The following is an 18499-nucleotide window of genomic DNA, read 5'->3' as shown; positions in this document are numbered from 1 at the left end:
TGTCGGGTTCCAGACAATCTTTGCTGAGCCTTGGATCTTCAGGCAATCTCTCTGAGCTGTAGTTGACCTGTTGGTAAATTGGTGATGATGTCTACCTTGGGAAGTTGTAAGAATAGCATTTAATAAACAGGATTTTCTTCTAACATCGTCTTATCATAAATTAAAGTTCAAATCATCACAATGAAGCTAAAGTCTATGCATCTCTGAGATGAGCAGAAATCAAGTTATTGTCAGAAGACCTGAATACTGCCATTCAAATCCTCTGAGGTCAGAGCAGAACAGACAACTGCAGTGTTAAGCCGGAGGTTTCAGATGGTGTTGGTTAGTAGCATAGTGGATCTAGGTATTTGTCTGACTCATAAACTGTTTAAGATTTTTTAAAAATACATAATGATTTTTAATGCAATTTTAATTTTTTTAAAGATTTATTTACTCATACAGAACTGGGGTACAAGCCAGAGGTGGAGGGGCAGTGCAAGGATTCACCAGAGACAGAGTGGGGGGCAGAACAGGCAGATCGACGAAGTACACTGCTGAGGGGAGCAGCAGGCCGGTCAGGAGAGGTCTGCCGCACCATGTGGTGACCTCTGGGTGGGGCCAGGGATCGAACTTTCAGTGAAGCAGCTGCGGCTCACTTGCAGTGCTACATCCTAACCCACTGGGCCAGCAGGGAGGGTCCTGTTTGAGATTTATATTGCTGTGAACACTTAAAAACAAGATGTTTCACATGGATATCCAGATTCCCAACTGCTTTTACAAAATGGACTGGCTCAGAATGCATTTAGACTGTGGCCCTGTATCTAAATCTTCACAGAACAGAAACTTACCTGGGAGTCAGAAGAAAGGGGCTTCTAGCTCTCCCACTAATTGAGTAAACAGTTTCGTCTTTCTGGACCTCTTTTCTCCCTTTTTGTAAAACAAAAGCTATCACTGAGCTAAAGCCATAACCCATTTTCTAGATAAACAAATTCAAAGGTGATAAAATGATATAACTCTTCTGGAAATCACATCATACTCTAAACTGTTAGCCAGGTACTAGGAGGCTTTCAATTCAGAATGCATGTTTTCCAAACTTTGGCATCAGTATAAAAGCCAGGATAGCTCAGAGAGGAAAAGAATTTTAAGGAAGAACTACTCTATCTTACACACGAGGAGATGTCCGCTTTGGAGAGCCGGATCTCTACCATGCAGACGGGCTGCATATCCATCTGGTCTAGAAATGTCCCTGCTTCCACATTCTCATCTTGTAGTTTTGAGGAGGTTGGGCATGGCACGCCTCTCTGGAAGTTTTCTGCTTGGCTGGCTTCAGACAAAGTTACCATTAACTCCCCAACCTGCAAGAAAATTATTTGACACAAAGGATTCCAAAATGTCCTCCTCTCCCCCTACAAGCCTGCAAACAAATGGTACAGGAATGAGGTCAGAAAGGAATCCCCCGCCTACCAGGCCTCTGAATTCATTTACCTACCTCAGAGCCCATTCAGAGGAAGGGGTGGGTCTGGGAACAAGAGATGCTCGGAGGCCAAGTGGAGTTTGGGGGTCGAGCGCTACATTACAAGATTTGACAGGCCTTTGCCAGCCTTCAGCTTCTTTGTGTCTCTCACATAATAGAGAAACACAAACTGAGCAGCACACGATCTGTGGTTACACCCTTGGACAGAGCACACTCTTTGCAAATGCTAATAGTATTGTAGCATCCTGTCACCCAGGAACACAAAAAAGGATGTTGATTTTCACATGAACCAGAACAGGCCCATTGTACACAAGTTTGTGACCAACTTGTTGTATCTGCACATCAAAAGCCCAACCAATCCTGGAGCACACAGCTGGCGAAACGCACTCACGGGGGCACCGGGGGAGGTGGGGAGTTCGGGGCTCAAATGCCTCCTCCACCCACTCAGTGACAAAGCACAGTATTTTTGACATGAATGGAACCACAACCGCACAATCCTGATTCAGTGAGGACCACAACAATTAGTATAATTAGCAAGAACATAAATGTCTCAGATACGAGACAGAGAAGCCTGCAGGTATGGACACAGGAGTGGCTTTGTGCTTGAGTGGGCCCCCTTCCACCCCAATAGTAGCGGCGACGAAGGGCAAGGATGAAAAGCTCGTGTTAGTGGTGTTCTGACACGTGGAAACACACACTCATGAGAATGTTGTCAGGAAAGTACCGACTTCCATTCGAACAGTCTTGGGGAACTAGAAACCCAGAGGAAAAAAAAAATATATATATATGCTGTTCCCAAAGATGATGTTATTCAAAATTGCATTAACAAAGGCTTCTAACAGCTTTCCTTTAAAGTGTTTATTAGATACAAAAAAGGCAATCAAAACTTGGGAAGATAAAATGTGTAATCAACATTTTGAGAACTAGGGTCAGAATAATTCTGTATTTTTTAAGAGGTGGACTATCTTGAAAAGGTTTAGAGAAGGTGCCCAGACAAGATGGGAAAGTTAGATGATTAAGGAGCTAAGGGGAAATTGCTACATCCTCACTTTCATTCCTGGGGTGTCAGGTCTGGTAGACTGATTAGAACCCCCTGAACCTCAAAGTTGTTTTACCCCTAGGACCTTAAAGGGGAACACTCATCCCTGCTATTTCTGTTCTTGTGATATCAAATAGGCCTCACATACAGAAAACCAATCTGAGCCATTTTTGTAAAGTTAGTTCATTTTGTACTTTCTAGGTGTGTCAGTGCCTTAATGTATTCATAATTTCAGTTACCTTTATCTAAAATTATTTTTGTAAAAGTACATTTTGTACAGTGCACAGACAGGCTTGTCATCAGATTTGTTTTCAGATGTAGACTTTGCTACTCGCTGGACACTTTGGGCTAACATTACTTAGAATATTCTGAACCTATTTCATCTATAAAATGAAATTCCTACTGCCTGTGAAAAATGGATGCAAAACACAAGACATATTGGCTCCTTTGCTCTAGATTCAAGCTCTTTAACTTCAAAAACTTAAAGGACTATAGGGGAAGACTTGTGGGTATCTCAGTGGTAGGTATGAAGAGAGGTGAATCATGTATGATGGGTTAAGTAAATGCTATCACAACAAAACACAAACTTAAAGGGAAGCCAAAAGTTTTTCAATCCTTGGGGAAGACATGTTACTGACCACTCTAAAGGCTTTGGGGGGGGGGGTTTATATGGGTGCCAATAGCTAATGGCACCCATATAAATAGCTCTTGCAAAGAGCTTTCTCATTGGTCCTTGAGTGTTGCTCTCCAAAGGGCCAAGGGCCTTGGCCTGAGGCACTTAGCTGCACCTTTTCTCCTGGGAGGTCCTAGGCACCGCTGGCTTCCTGACAGTGTTTGTGGCAGCATAGGTGAGTCACTGTTGTCATCAGATGCATGTTCTGCTCTTTAGGTCTAGGTAAGGTGACTTCTGGATTTTACTATATAAAGTGTGGGGGGAAAAAACCTATATATTTGCACACAAAGGGCTTCACTGCAAATGATAATTTTAGGCTCTTCAAACAAGCCCTTTAAACAACTGTATTTTTTCATTTTACTAAGATAACTGAGTTTCACATGTATGTTTGTCTCCAACCACTTGTATGGGTCTGACCATCGCTACTAGAATCCTGTCACAACATTCCACACACACCTAAAACTAAGTAAAGGGTGGTGCTTCATCTTTAAAAACTAAGACTGGCATTTTGGAAAACATATTCTTGGCAATGGAACCCTGGAAACATTTATCAGCTATGGTAGGGAAAGTTCTCACCACATTATAAAAAGGATAGCCAGGTGCCAGCTGGTATGGAAATGAAACAAGATGGAACATTTTAACAAACTGTTTAAAATGATTTTCTTAAAAGAAATTCCCTCCACTGCCAGAGTTTTTAACTAGGTTCCTCATCAGTCATCAGGACAATTCTTCACACAATTGGTGAACCTGGTGTCTCCTTTGGGACGAGAATGACCTTTGTCTATACTTGCTTGCCTTTTGCTTTACTATCTTCTATGGAACGAGGCCCCTTTAGCCTTTTTGGAGTTTTTCCTGTTTTCTGAATGCTTCTTGACCTTTTTGATCTTGGTGTTGATGATGTTGAGTCTTTTCCATTCATGTTAAACTTTTATGCATTTTGGACTGGGGTGCCTAGTATAGATTTCTTTACTAGTGATTTTTCCTCAGTGTCCTCATATCAAAATTACCATCACCATCTTTAGGAGTAGCACATTTTACTTCTTTCTTTGGAAACTTGCTATTACTTCCAGGGGCAGAATGTTTCCGAGTTTCATATCCTTCTACTTCTCCCCTTTCTCCATAGTCTCTAAGTGCTGTCCACTGAAGGGCACAAGCCCTGAGCCACACTTCAACCCAAGGACTACCAGTGGTGATTTCAAAGCCCCCAAGGGAAGCCATTGGCTGTGCTGGCGCATTCACAGTGTATGACCTTACTTGCCTTTATCCTTCACTGCTTCTGCTTCAACAAACGTGCAGTTCAACTTCTGCCAACAGCCTCTAAACAGATGTTTGATAACTGGTGCTCACGGTCATCACTATTCACCTTAAAGTGATCACCTTTGTTAAGCCTTTAGTACACAAATGAAGAGTTCCTGATCCTCAGGAGTCTCAGGTTCGAGTCTCCACTGAATCTTCCGTGGGGTGTGGCATGCACTAGTTAGTGGGAAAGAAAGCAGAGATAAAGGACTCCTGGCGGGAAAAACAGCTGCACAGCATGGAATCACACCAGGGACAATGATACATGTCATCTATCTCTTAATAGAAAAGGTTAAATACTGCACTTTGTTAATGATGCATGACTATGTCTGTCTTAAAATTATGGAAAAGAGATTAAAAACAAAGTGAAACACAAACAGAAGGGAGCAGAAAAATGGATGGATTCATTCCTCAAGAGGAAAGTTCATTTCAGCATATCCTGGCAGCTGAAGCAAAAAAACAAGTATGATCTACTGTTCTTTTTGACACAAAGCAAGTGGCAGATATCTTGTATGTTAAACTGCTTGCACTGAATTATCTAGTAATTGCTATTGTAGCAATTACTAGATCTGCCATTAGGTTTTACTTCTGCAAAAGATACAATTTCCCCAAATTGATGTATGGTATCTTTTTGTGAAATCAATGGCATGTTGATAAATGAAATATTTTAGAAAATAATTTAATATTTCGGATGATTTGGCCTGTCAGATGAAGTCCAGCAAGGCAAAAAGAACTGACTAATTCCTACATGTTTTCTTACAAATATTAGTCATTCTCAAGCTTTTGGCAAATGCTAGAGCATCTAAACCAGTTATATTTTCTGAGAAGTGGATAAAATTCTGATTTCCAAGTTGATGCTATGTGATTTAGTTACATACATGAGAGCAGAACAGACATTCCTTTTTGAACATTAAGAAGTATAAATTATTTTCTCTACACATAAGACATGACTCTAGCAGGCTCTGGCAGTGTCTCAACATGGTGACTGGGTCTTTGGTGGGCTCTCTGACCTAGTTTTAAAAAAATGACTGAATTTTCTCAAATGCTTACATAGGAATTAAGATTATATCCTCGATAACTGAAAAAAAAAATCCTTACCATACAGAATGAACAACTGCTCAAAAGACTTAAAAATTACAGTTAACTATATAGTTAACACTTTGTTAGACCTGATCCCAAATGAAACTTAACACTGGTCCTACAGAATGTGAACAAGAACAGAGAATTCTTTCAGAGTTATCATATAGACACACCTTATTTTCAAGCTAGTAACTCAATCCTCATTTCAAGACATATTTAACTCAATGCCTTATAAGGTTTTTACTATTTTGTGAAACTACTTTGGGCTAAAATTTACTCATTTTTAAATTTTCATAATACTCTTCTGCTTTTTAATATTTAATATCTTCATATATTAGTATTAACTGTAAAATTTTCTACCCTTATCAACTTAATATGTGCAGAAAATGACTATCAGTTATCACAAACTGAGTACGCTTGTATTAAAACATTTTATAATATAGTTAAGTAACATGTATTATTTACAAACACTTTGATAAAGGTTAATTCAACTTAAAGTATTAGAAGCAGATTAAATCTTCAGGAAGTAAAGTCTTGACATGTTTATTATAGATGAGGATTTTGAATTATAATTGCACAAAGATTGAAAACTTAAAATATTTAGGCTTCACACTCGAGTTGGCCTTTTAGCACTGACAGTGAAATGAATACTAATAACACTGAAATATGTTCGTCCCTATAAAACTTCTAAAGACTCCTGTCTGTTTCTTGACATTTATTCATATACTCCTTACTATGGAGCAATCAAGACATTGAGTTTTTTTCCAGTTTTGACTTTAGCCAAGTCTGCGAATCTGGGAAATGGTACACCTACCCAGTCTTATTTTACACATCTGATAACCAACAAGTACTTAACAAGGGACATTTAAGAACAGTGGGGGAAAATGATCAAGTGGAAATGGTGGCTCATAATCAGGTGGTAGTGGAATCCAGTGCATTCTAATGCCTAGTTAAAACTTTAAGAAAATGGGCATGTTAGTATATAATGATATACTATATCAGCAAAATGCTATTAAATATTTTAAATATATTTTGCCAAATACCAAAATGTTTTGACAAGTATCAAGACATAAAGACAATAACAACACTGGCTGACTATGAATTAAAGATAAAACATGAGGGATGTGAAATTCAAACATTCAGAGAAGAGTCACATTAAGATTTTTTTTAGATCAATAATTTGATTATCGAATTACTAGGTACACAGGTCTTTCCCCCTTACTAAACAGAAAATTAAAAAGATGCTCTACAATATTAGCATTAAAATGTGATTTAAAGATCTTTAATTACTCATCTATACAAATGACCTAAGATCAAGCACAGGCAATGTATAAACTGCAGTAACATCTACATGTAGTTAGGCTTTAAAGAATAATACAAAGTTCATTCACAGTACACAAGTAAAAACAAGATTAAGTTTTAAATATCAAACATAAAGCCAGGATGGTTCAAGAGATAAGCATATTCCATATTGTTATAAGTACCTGAAACTACAACATAAGCCAGTTTGGAGATTGGAGATAAAAAACCTTACTTTGATCCCCTTTATTGAAAAACTAAAATACCCTATTTCATTTTTTTTCATAAATACATCTAAAATAAATATAAAATTACTAACTAGTTACGGAATTTATCTTTTAAATTTACACCAAATCTTACAGGTGAATAAGGTAATCAAATACCACTCTCTGCAATGCTCCCTACTCATCTGTACACTATTTGCTTACTTCTGGAGGCAAGTGTGGGAAGGAGTCCACCGGTGTAAAGCTGGCAAAAGGGGATAAAACAAAGAAGAGTGAATAGAATTAAGATTCTAAGAAATGCTGACTGCTTCACCTGTAACAACAGTCCAGTCATGAAGCAGTAGAATCGCTTGTCTCCTATCTCCATGGCTTACATATTGACTTTGTAAATTGGTATCCATACGAAGTACATTTCAGATATCATTTATTTACATTTGCTCAGTATTCCATACAGGTTTGTTCTGTCATAAATTCTGACATAGAAAAACAAGTGATTTCTGGTCTTAGAAGTTAACTTTTGTAGATTGATTGAATTTCTGAAGTGGTTTTGTTTAAATTTGAATCATTTGTAATTTTAACTATAGACACAACACACAGCTTTACTATTGAGAATCTGAGTTTTATTTTCTCTTTTAGTAACATCTGCATTAATAAATACCTTGCTTTCAAGAAAAAAAACAACAACATGCTTAGTATGAGATCAACTAAAAGGAAAAAAAAAAACCATGAAAGTCATATTACTAGTGAGGATAGAGGAATGTCTGGATTCATATTATGATTTTTAATAATATTAATTTTTATCATCTATTTATATTTAAATTATAAATATTGATCTCAAAGAAATGAAGAAAACCTACCTTTCTTAAACTTATACAAAGGGATGTGACATAAGCTCTGACTCACATTAGCCTTTTGCTTGGGAGAATCTGTGGAAATACAGTTGAGTACAGTTTTTTCTTCCTACTCATAACTCACATAAATAAATATGGCTCTATATCTATTTCTTCTGTAGACATATAGATTTGTAGTTTTAAAGTGATTATGTTCTATAAATGTATAGATATTAACACAGCATGATGTCCGCTTGGTAAGGAGGCTTACCTGCTGGCCAGAACTGGTTGGACAGAGTTTAAACAGAGAGGTCATCTCCTAACCTGTACAGAACATCCGGACTTCTACTCCTTTTCTGCTCACCCCTATCCCTAGATCTAAAAGACACACGAAATGTTCCTGACTACTTATCTCCTGAAAAACAATGGTACAGCAATAGATATTTAAAATTGTATATATTTTTTCTTATCAAACGGCATGAAATAAAAATTGAAAATTTAATCCTCAATTTCTAAAATATTTTGTGAACTCCTTCAGGTTTGTGTATTAAGTGTCAGATCTTGAAAGAGATCACAATAAATTAAAAACAAAACAAAATATGCAGGGTAGCAAAGGAACTGCTACCAAAATACAACTCCAAGAAAACTGTGAAATTAGGTAAACTAATTAGCAAAAGCTATTCACGATGAGCATTTTTATTAAAATAACAAAGGCTTAATGAAATAGTTGCAAAGAATAGAGTTAAGTGGGAAAGACGTTTAGAGTCAAAAGTGGCATATTTCATTGCTTTGAGGCCCTTTAGTCAATAAAAAAATATTTATATAAACCACATGAAAATGTTATGAAGGTATTATTCTAACTGAACTGCAATGAACTTGACTTTTTTCTTTTTCCTTAAATGTTCAGCTCAAAAGAGGGGATGGTCAACATTGATCTAATTGTTTAAATAATTTCTATTTAAAAGACAGTCTTTTGAAAGAAGCCTTTTCTTGATGCGTAGCTGAAATGTTTTAGAAAACATTCTAAATGAAATTAGTCAACTGATTATTCTTAATCTTCCCTATCCTGTGTCATAATCCAATAGCTCTGTCAACAGGTTAAAAAAAAAAAAAAAACCCCAGGTAACAGAAAGGCTTACTGAAGCATACAACATCCAAAATGAATTAATTTCAAATAGACACAGAGAGTACAAAAACAATGGAACCAAACAGGGCAGCTGTTATTGACTTGCATTCTAAGCTTACTTCTAAAGTGTGAGTTATGGCCCAGAAGAATCTCCTTCTCTGAATGTATATGGCATTGCTGCAATTCAAATTAACCTTTTTGAAGGATTTTTCTATTAATAGGTTTATTTTCACATGGTGAATATAAACTGCATATCATGGTCAAATAGTTTCTGGATATAGAACATTATAGCTATAGACAACAACTTAGTGGGTTACAATCATTTTATATACACTGATAGCTTTAAGAAATTTCTAAATTTTACTTCAAAACACCTAGCATTCTTTTTCTGGAAAATAAATTGTATCAAGTCACATCAACTAATGAATTCATTGAACCAATGCCACCATAAATGAAATAATGAACAGGAGGGCAAATTTCTTATCTTCAAGGATTGAATCTAATGGTCACACCACTCATATTATCCCAATTTGTCACTCTGATGCAATAGAATAGCATGCTAATGCCATTTCCACTGTTCTTCCATTCAAAAGGCACCTGATGGTTGAAGTGCCTCTAACACACATAAAATTATTTTTATCCCATGACTTTATTTTATGTTAGAAAGGCAGAATAGCAGAACAACAGCAAAAGACTTAGAAGTTTCCTTTCTTCAAATGTAGGCAGAGGCAATTACATTATGAGCAGGATTCTGCAAAAAAAAAAAACAACAAAAAACAAAAAACAAACCAGATTTGATAAATTCAAGTATGGGGAAACAAGTGCAAAATTTCTAAGGAAATTTTTACTACTGCATGGTCATAAAAATACTGGAGATTAAATTTGCTAGTTTTATTAGAATAACTTAAAATATCACCTATCATAACAATATAACATAACTGTATCAAAGATGATATATGACAAAAATAAAAAAACTGGAATTCACTTTCTATAGAAAAAAAATGCTGTAAGTATTGTATATTAAAATTAACCAGTAGCAGGAATTTATGTATGTTTATGTTGAATATAAACAACTTAAGCAAGTATCAGAATGAGTTATTTAAATCTACTTAAATCTATCAGGGTGAGGTTTACTAAACCCATGTTAAAATGATCACTGTGAAACTATCAGTTAAGATGTTTGGTAACTTTTATAAAATGCTCAGAGTTAAGCAACACTATCATTTCGTCAGATTTATTCTGTTAAGTGGAGTTGCAGGGTATAAAACAGACCAATTCTTATAGATCCAAATTCACAGTATTTTTAACAGTTTATGAATCTCAAGGGTTGGAAGGATCTCAGAGAATGTAGACAAGCAAGGAGCAAGGCAAGCCGAGGTGTTTTTTCTGGGCGTGGGCTCCCCACAAATGAGGATTGCCATGGTTGGTTGGTAGGGATTCCCTTGCTACTCTTAGACCAGACACTCATCAACAGGAAAACGCATGTTCCCAGCAGTAACAGTGACCCTCGATCTAACTACTGAACAGCTCAGGGAAGTGCCACTAGCTATTATGTAAAGCACTGGTTAGCTTTTGGCTTGCTCCTTTCATTAAAAGAGAATTAGTCCCTATCAGTAATGAGGTATCTGTGACATTCACCATCCTATCCACCTCTGACACCGATAACCCACTAACAGTAAAAACTATCAAGTGACTTTTGGTGCTGAAGAGCAAAATCTCCAAGTCAAGAAGGCTCTTAAAAACATGTACCTTTAACATTAACTATTAATAGTAATTCTGATAACAAGTAAGCTGTCATAACATTTGACAGTTTTAAAAGAAAATTTTCATATGCAGAAGATGTATACAACATTTATAAACCTACACATTTATAAAAATTGAGTTATTTTGGGCTTCAATTAGAAATGACTGGTACTTAGTTTCCAGATACAAACAAAGCACTACTCTAAAGCTTTCCAACTTCTTGATTGCTAGTGTCCTATTCTGTGTAATGCCCGACCTGAGCTGTGCTTCCCTTTCTAGCTTGCTTTTGCAAATACATTTCCTCTATAGAAGAACAATGTAGCCACCTTGATTTAAGGACTTTACTGAATTATGGAGGGAATCTTTCATATTTCTACTTTTTCCTGTCTTATTTTGTTGTATTCTCTCTATGGAGTAAGGGTAACCAATGATAAAGTAAATATTTTATATAACTGATAATTTCTTATAGTATTTCCCCCTTTTCAACTTCTTCAATAAAAGCAAAAGACTTACTTATTATAATTCTTCAGTGATAATTAATTGACTATGCTATGAGGAAGTTTTAAAATATGTAATATTTTATTGGAAATGAGCGTATAATAATTTAGAATTAGACAATTAAATCTGCACCTTCAGAAGAGTACTAAATTCTAAGACCATAAAATATTACTTCAAATAGGAAAAAGAATTAGTTAATTGCATGTAAGAATTACTGACATGCAAAAATTTGAGTCACCATGTATAACAGAAATTTTTAGCTGTGTTCACCTTTGTTCTGTCCAAAATGAATTGTAGCAAATATTTTTAGTCCACACAGAAGTCAACCAAGTTTTTAAAGTTACACATATAAAAGTTAGACTCTAGCTTCAGAGATTTCAGGCATTAAAATTATTTAATATTTTACTTACTACTAAGAGGCAAGCAAGATAGCAGAATGATCAAACTATTAAGAGAAGTTTGAAATTAAAATTTTGCATTTAGTCAGTACCAAAGTAGTAAAGAATTTTACTCACTATTATAATTTACTTCTCCTGATGAAGAGCTTCAATGAAAGCATCAAGTTTTTCTTGAATTTCTCTAACTTTCTCTGTGGAGACAGAGATGAGTAGTAGTTAAAAAAAATATTTTTCAAAGACTTTACATGTCATAGGAGATAACTATTCAATAAATTATCTGGGATGCTTCAATTATTTGGGAGAAGTAATTCATTCTCTCCACCACCCCCAACCCAAACTTTTAATTTTTTTCCCAAATAAAGTTCATATGGATTGTAGTAGCAACTCAACATTTTTTTTGGAAAGAAGAGAAAGCAGGTAGATTTTTGACAAATGCCTTTGAGAGTCTAATAAAACTTAAGGAATCTTCCATAAAAAAATGAACATGTAGTCACAATCACAATTATATACAGAATTTAAAGGAGCTCTCAGATTCTCTCGAGTTCAACCACAGACTCACAGTTAACAATATTTAGGAAAGAGGAAAATGTAAAATAATGAAACCATCTTTAAGAGTCAAAGAAAATACAGTTGAGTTTTTGACTTAAATTGGTTACCTGACTTTCTAGGTGTAAAGTAATGGAAATAATTACAAGGAAAAGATCAACCAATCTGAGCTAATTTAAATAACTATGTGCATGTTCTGTATCAAAATACCCTAAAGTTAAAAGACAAAACAAAATGTAGGAAGTGTTTGCAACAAACATAAAAAGGGCAATAATAACTTGCATTACACATAATACTGTACTTGCCCAGCTGAATGAGGAAAGTTTAAAAAACTGGAGCCACTAAACACAAATTTACATTTTAATTGATTATGGGTTTTTATGTTCATAGGGTTCCAAATAAAATCTGTAATTTCTCTTTGTGATATAAAGAAATGTTTCACAAATAAACTATTCACAGTACATGTCAGCCTCATAATAATAAAAATGGGGAAGTTTTCATTGATTCTACTTCATTGTTGACTTAACCATGCAGCTCCTATTTTCAAATCTAGGTTTCAGTGAGCATATTAATAACTATTTTTGTTCATTTGTCATTGCTTAACATATTACTGGGAATTATCAATTAAAGTGACTTTCAGAACTCGTGATTTAGAGGCAAAATGCATTCTACTTTATATATACAGAAGTATTATTTAAGATGCATTTGATATTCAGCATTTTTATTCTACATTTAAAAAGAAATCATGTGCAAATGAAGATGTAAGTATCCCCCTTTTTAATCAGTGAGCCAGTGCTAATGAGTACACACACAATGAAAGGAAGAGTGGCCCTTTCTGTGAGTGTTTACTAGCACTGTGGGAACTCAACAACGCCAGCAAGGGGGCATGTACAGACTTTCATGTCTTCCCACCCTTTTCCCAACAACTTAACACTTCTAGTTACAGGTATTAGACTGAGATGTATACAAAACCTATAGAGAAAAAGTGCTATTGTTTTTGATCAAATACTTTACTGAGAAAATATGGTAACAGTTACCACAAAGGCAGCACTAACTCCTTATTTATAAAGTCAAAGTAGACAAACTAGAAAAATAATTCCAATCCATCATTTAGAAGTATTTTTTGGTAGTGTATTTTTTTCCCCCAATAGCCACACCATTAAACATACTTTCTTTCTCAAAAATAAGACCACATTCTTATTTTTAAAATAAATTCATCTAGTTCTTTAGTAATAACTTTACCTATTTTCTTAAACGAGTATTTGGTGAATCCCATACAAATTCAGTTTATTAGTTGAATACTTTTTAAAAAGGAAAGTGTTAGGAGGAAACAAATTTTCTAAATCACCTCACAGAGTTTTAGAAATGGATGCGGTTTGTAAAAAATCATCACCCTAAGAAGCACAACATAAGGAAATCTACAATGGGTGTTTAGGGCTTCAGCAGTTTCTCTAAACATTCCTCTCAGGATTCTTTCTACCTGGAAGTTGTACTATATGAAGAGAGAAACCTGATTCCACTTCCTACCTGATCTGAGTACAGTCAGGCAGCTGCAAGACCAACTCTCTCTATTTTTTCACCCTGTCCATGACCTCCACCCTCAGGGAACACTATCCTTGCATTGGCCCAGCACCCCTGGAAATAGAGCATTCAGAACGAGACCCTCTAGTACTGAAGAGACCAAGAGCCACTCTGAGGCAGATGTCTAACTCTGTGAAGTCTGAATCCAAATCAAATTCTTCTGAAATTAGATAACTAGATAAGCAATGTTTTTCTTAAAAGTACTGACTTCAAAACGAAAACCATAAAATCAAAACCTTACCAAATTTCCCTTAAAAAAAATCTGCTTTTATAAGATACCTTACAATTAGAATAGTGGAACTTTAACACAATGCCCTGAGACCTTAAGAATGAAACAAAGGATTTGGAGTAAGTTTCTAGTAATGAGGCTGGGAGGAGGAAGTAAATGTTCAAAAAGAATAATTGTGATCAATTGTGTCCTATTAACACAAAATAAAAAAAATATTTTGTTTATTCCTTCACTTATTAAAAAACACACTTAGTGGAGTTACCTGAGGACACAGATAACTGCCTGCCTTAGGGAAGCATTTCTTGCTCTCTCCCCAACTGCATTCTAAGTCTATGTATGCAGCATCGATTGTGTTTTGGGCGATTTCAAATTCTACATTCCACTTGTCATTCAGTCCCTCATGTTTCATGGCCAAAGCTGAGAACATTAAACCTGGAGAGTAAGCCTTGTCCATATCCCTGCCTCAGAAACACAGGTTAGATCTGCAGATTGTAAATGGTAACAAAATGAATGTTACTATTTTAAGTTATATTTGCTGTAAGTTTTAGTTTTTATGTGAAATAGGACATATTTTGGTCAAAATTAGGAGTGGAATAGTTATAGAGCATTACTTGGTAGTTCTGTATCTAGGAATGAGTAAAAAATGTACAATGTACTACTGTACCCTGTTGAATACTATTACTTCTTGAGAGACTAGACATATTTGAACAGGCAAAGAAAGCCTGACCAGTGTCTGGCTCACTAAACATACTCAATCGTTAACTGATATATGACAAGTGAAGTTCCCAAAAATATGGCACAGAAAACAGGTCTTTGTCTATCAAGAAGAAAACAAACAAACAAACAAAAAACCACATGACAAGCTTCCTGGATGTTATATCAGGGCCCAAGAGTGTAAACCAAGGACCATAAGAGCTGAAGCAAGTCAGGGGAAAGGAGACAGGGGAGTCATGGATGATGAAGGTCATGAAAGCTGGTAGGTCACTCTGTACCACACAGACATGAGCAGGAAAGACTCAGGTCTCCCAACATAATACCAATAAAAAAAGAAATTTAAATTTATTACACCTTCCTAGGAATGCTAACATATGCTGACCATACACATACAGCTTTAGAAATTGAACTGAGTTCGTGCTCTACCAGGGAACTATATTACAAATATAAGCAGCATTACTTTCCATATTTGAATTTATTCATTTTAAATTCTGTGAAGTCATTTTCCAGCATTGTCTCATATATTAAACATGACATTTGACTGCATAGAAACAGAGTAACTCATGAAAACTGAAGTTGAATGACAGCAACTAAAACTTAATTGTTTTTGATCTTTCCAAATGAATGTCCCTCTATTATACTGTTTTCAAGTTCTAGTACCTAATTGCATTTAAGTATTATTTCACCAGTAGAAATTACTTTCCTACAGAAACATGTGTACAAACAGTATGACAAATCATAAAGCTAACTCCCATTTCTATTAAATATTTGTACTAAATACTCCAAGAGAATTCTTAGAAAATCTGTGATTTACTGGATAAATTAAACCAACCCAGGAATGGATTAACAAGCTGTTATTTCTATTACACCGAACTAGTCAATTCCACATGTAGTGAATACTGAGTCTACTTTCCATTTATCCAATGTTTACTTAAAAGATGAACTATCTCAAACATCAATTCATTGTGTTTCTTGATTGAGTCATGAATATATACCCATAATCCCCAACTCATAAACCGTCAGTCTCAGTGAATGAAGTTCCTTCTCTTTTTTCTTTTCTTCAGATGACTTGACACCCATTCATGGTTTAGGTCTCTTTATCTCCACATGAAATGATACTGCTACTCTCATTTTCTTTTAGAGTCTTCTGATACTTGCTCTAAAAGTCTCAAATATAAACTAATCTGTAATTAGGTTTTGAATACACTGTGAATACCAAGAGGCCAAGCCCAGGAGAAGGTTCACTTCAGTGGTTAATAACAGTTTAGAACAGTAACAAAGAACCACACACAAAACACTACCATATGCCCTGAAATAAACCTTTTATAACTTTTGATGTTTTTAAAGAAAGCATGAAGAAACAAGCTGCAAACTTACTAAAGCAATGTACTTTAAGCAAACCACACATTCAAAGACCCAAACATACCTTAACAGACCTGTTTTATAACATGCTGCACACAAACTTTATATACAGCTCAAGGACACCTTATATGTGAAATTCTGCTATAAAAATGTTTACAAAGGACTGAAAATTAAAAGAACACTTCTTTATGAAATATACATTCATTTACTCCTGAAATGGCTTGCTTTTTATTAGTTACATTACAAGTGTCCGTTAGAAGTTTGGTATTTAAAGGAGTCATCTGGGGCATGGGGAAGAAAGGAAAAAAAAAGTAAGTAAAAGAGCAGATTCAAGATTCTCAAAAATTACATTCAAAATATTAAATTTAACCTAACAAAAAAAATGTGTACCTTTTACACCAGATAAAAGGTAGAACCAAAGGTGTATATGCAGTGAAGTATCTAGTTAAATTTAACACATTCAGAGTTTTGGCTCTGTTGTGCTTTCCCTACAAACAGCTGTGACAGTTCATAAAACAAACTCTGTCACTAACGAAGACAGAATACTCTGTCACAGAAGGAGGCCACATTTCCTAAGTCCTGGAAAGCTGTTGAAGAACGGTATCTTCCTCCCCCTTACTCCTGGGGGATACTTTCCAAGAAACACAGTGGAGATCTGAAACCCTGGATATACCAAACCCTAAATATACCCCCCACCCCATATATATACAAACCTAGGGTAAAGTTGAATGTGCAAACTAGACAAGTAAGAAACTAATAATAACCAATAAAAAAATAAATTGCAATAAAAATTATGTGTATGTGATCTCTCTCTCTCTCTAAATTCCTTATTGTATATATTTCCAGACCTCTGTTGACTATGGTAAGTGAAACCAAAGCAAGTGAACCTACAGATGGAGTAAGGGACACCATTTTACAGTAATTTCAAAACTGGGTGGGGTCCTAGACTTCTGGAGTCTGAGAAGATGGTAATAGAGTTCTCTAAGTTATTTCCATTGTTTAAAAAGTTCAAATGAAACTATTTGGCCTAGAATTACATCTGTTCTTACAGCAATGATATATTTAGGCTGCGTAGGGGAGATGATTGTAACTGGTTCTAATGAAAAATAATATTAAGTATATTTATACAAACAAATCTACTAACTCCTGGACTTCATAGGCATATACAATTATAAAAGGAGTTTGATGTAAAAATAAATGTTAGGGATCCCTGGTCTAATGTTTCTAGTAAGAAATGAGGTAGTTATTTACGTCATCTTTATAAAGAGAAGAGCATATTACAAGTTTTACAATAATGTGAACAGAGAACTAAGTTTCTAGTACCAGCCTTGCCCTTAACTTTTTGGCTGTCTGTCAGTTAGTCCTAGTTTCTCTATAAAATGAGGGAATCTTTACAGAATAATCCAAAGCCTATACATACATTTTATTTTATTTATTTTATTCTAACTGATCATTACATCTTTTGGCACTTATAAGCTGTCTTTTGTTTATTCCTTAGTATCTTCTTACTTATGGTACACTCCCAGTAAAAAATGCAATTGCAAATTATATTGTTCTCACAAGGCTACATAATTAATCGTGGAAAGGTCAGTATTATACTGTTCCCGCCCCCCCCCCCATCAATGTCAGACTGCTTGTATGAATAACTTACAAAAAAGTCTGTCATTTAAAATCAGTAACCCTAGCACAGCACTTGCTATGTAATAGAGGCCCATGAATAATTCATTCACTGTTCATTCATTGTTAAGTGACCTGACACAGTCAATACTTAATTCAAACATTAAAGATGATTATTAAAACAATTTGCTATTTTCAAACCCCAGAATGACGATTTAGGGGAAAAAACTTCCATAATAAAGTCTGTGAAGTAACTTATGTCTACTGAATATGTAAAAAGCTCAACAGTGAGTGACTTATGGATAAATTCAACTTTCCTTTTTTGAACTCTAACTGAGCATTTCTATTAGACCCCTTTGGCTAATACAATCAAAATCTCCTCAAATCCTTTCCTGATAGTTGAAGGCCTATTCCCCCCAAGGACTTCAGTATGGATGAACACAGACCAGCCTTATATTCAGGCTTCTGTATTGATCAGGCCCTCCAACTTTCCTAAGTGGATGGCAACCCTAATTTCAGCTCAGCGAGCTATATAATTCTAATGGTTCTACCCGTACCTAAAAAGAGTGGCATCATTCCAAGTGCTTGTCAATATCAATGAGTGTAAAACCCTGAACTTTTTGCTACCAAATACCAAAAGGCTCAGTTATAATACATATTAATTGAAGGTTGCAGGGGAATGTACAATTTTTCAGTATTTCTAGGTACATTTTTCTTCAACTTTAGATAAACCAAATAATTATGTATCTGGACTACATCATTTTGATTTTTCTCTGAATTGCTTACGTGTT

General features: G+C 35.3%; 1 protein-coding gene across 4 annotated transcripts in view; it reads right to left on the bottom strand.

The window, feature by feature from the left end:
* Positions 1-9331: 9331 nt before the first annotated feature.
* OPA1 (optic atrophy 1 (autosomal dominant)) overlaps positions 9332-18499 on the bottom strand; it is a 72571-nt gene continuing 63403 nt past the window's right edge. For all 4 annotated transcript variants that reach the window (XM_004675107.1, XM_012733017.1, XM_004675108.1 and 1 more), the window contains 2 exons: positions 11777-11850; positions 9332-9771 (listed from right to left, as the gene is read on the bottom strand). In XM_004675107.1, the coding sequence (XP_004675164.1) occupies positions 11786-11850 (65 nt within the window). In that variant the 3' untranslated portion in view covers positions 9332-9771; positions 11777-11785. The remainder of the gene's footprint in view (positions 9772-11776; positions 11851-18499) is intronic.

Source organism: Condylura cristata, unplaced genomic scaffold (assembly GCF_000260355.1).
Source record: "Condylura cristata isolate star-nosed mole 26May11 unplaced genomic scaffold, ConCri1.0 scaffold00003, whole genome shotgun sequence".
Taxonomy (NCBI): Eukaryota; Metazoa; Chordata; class Mammalia; order Eulipotyphla; family Talpidae; genus Condylura; species Condylura cristata.
Note: the sequence above shows the minus strand (reverse complement) of the source record. Positions and strands in the feature narration are given on the sequence as shown.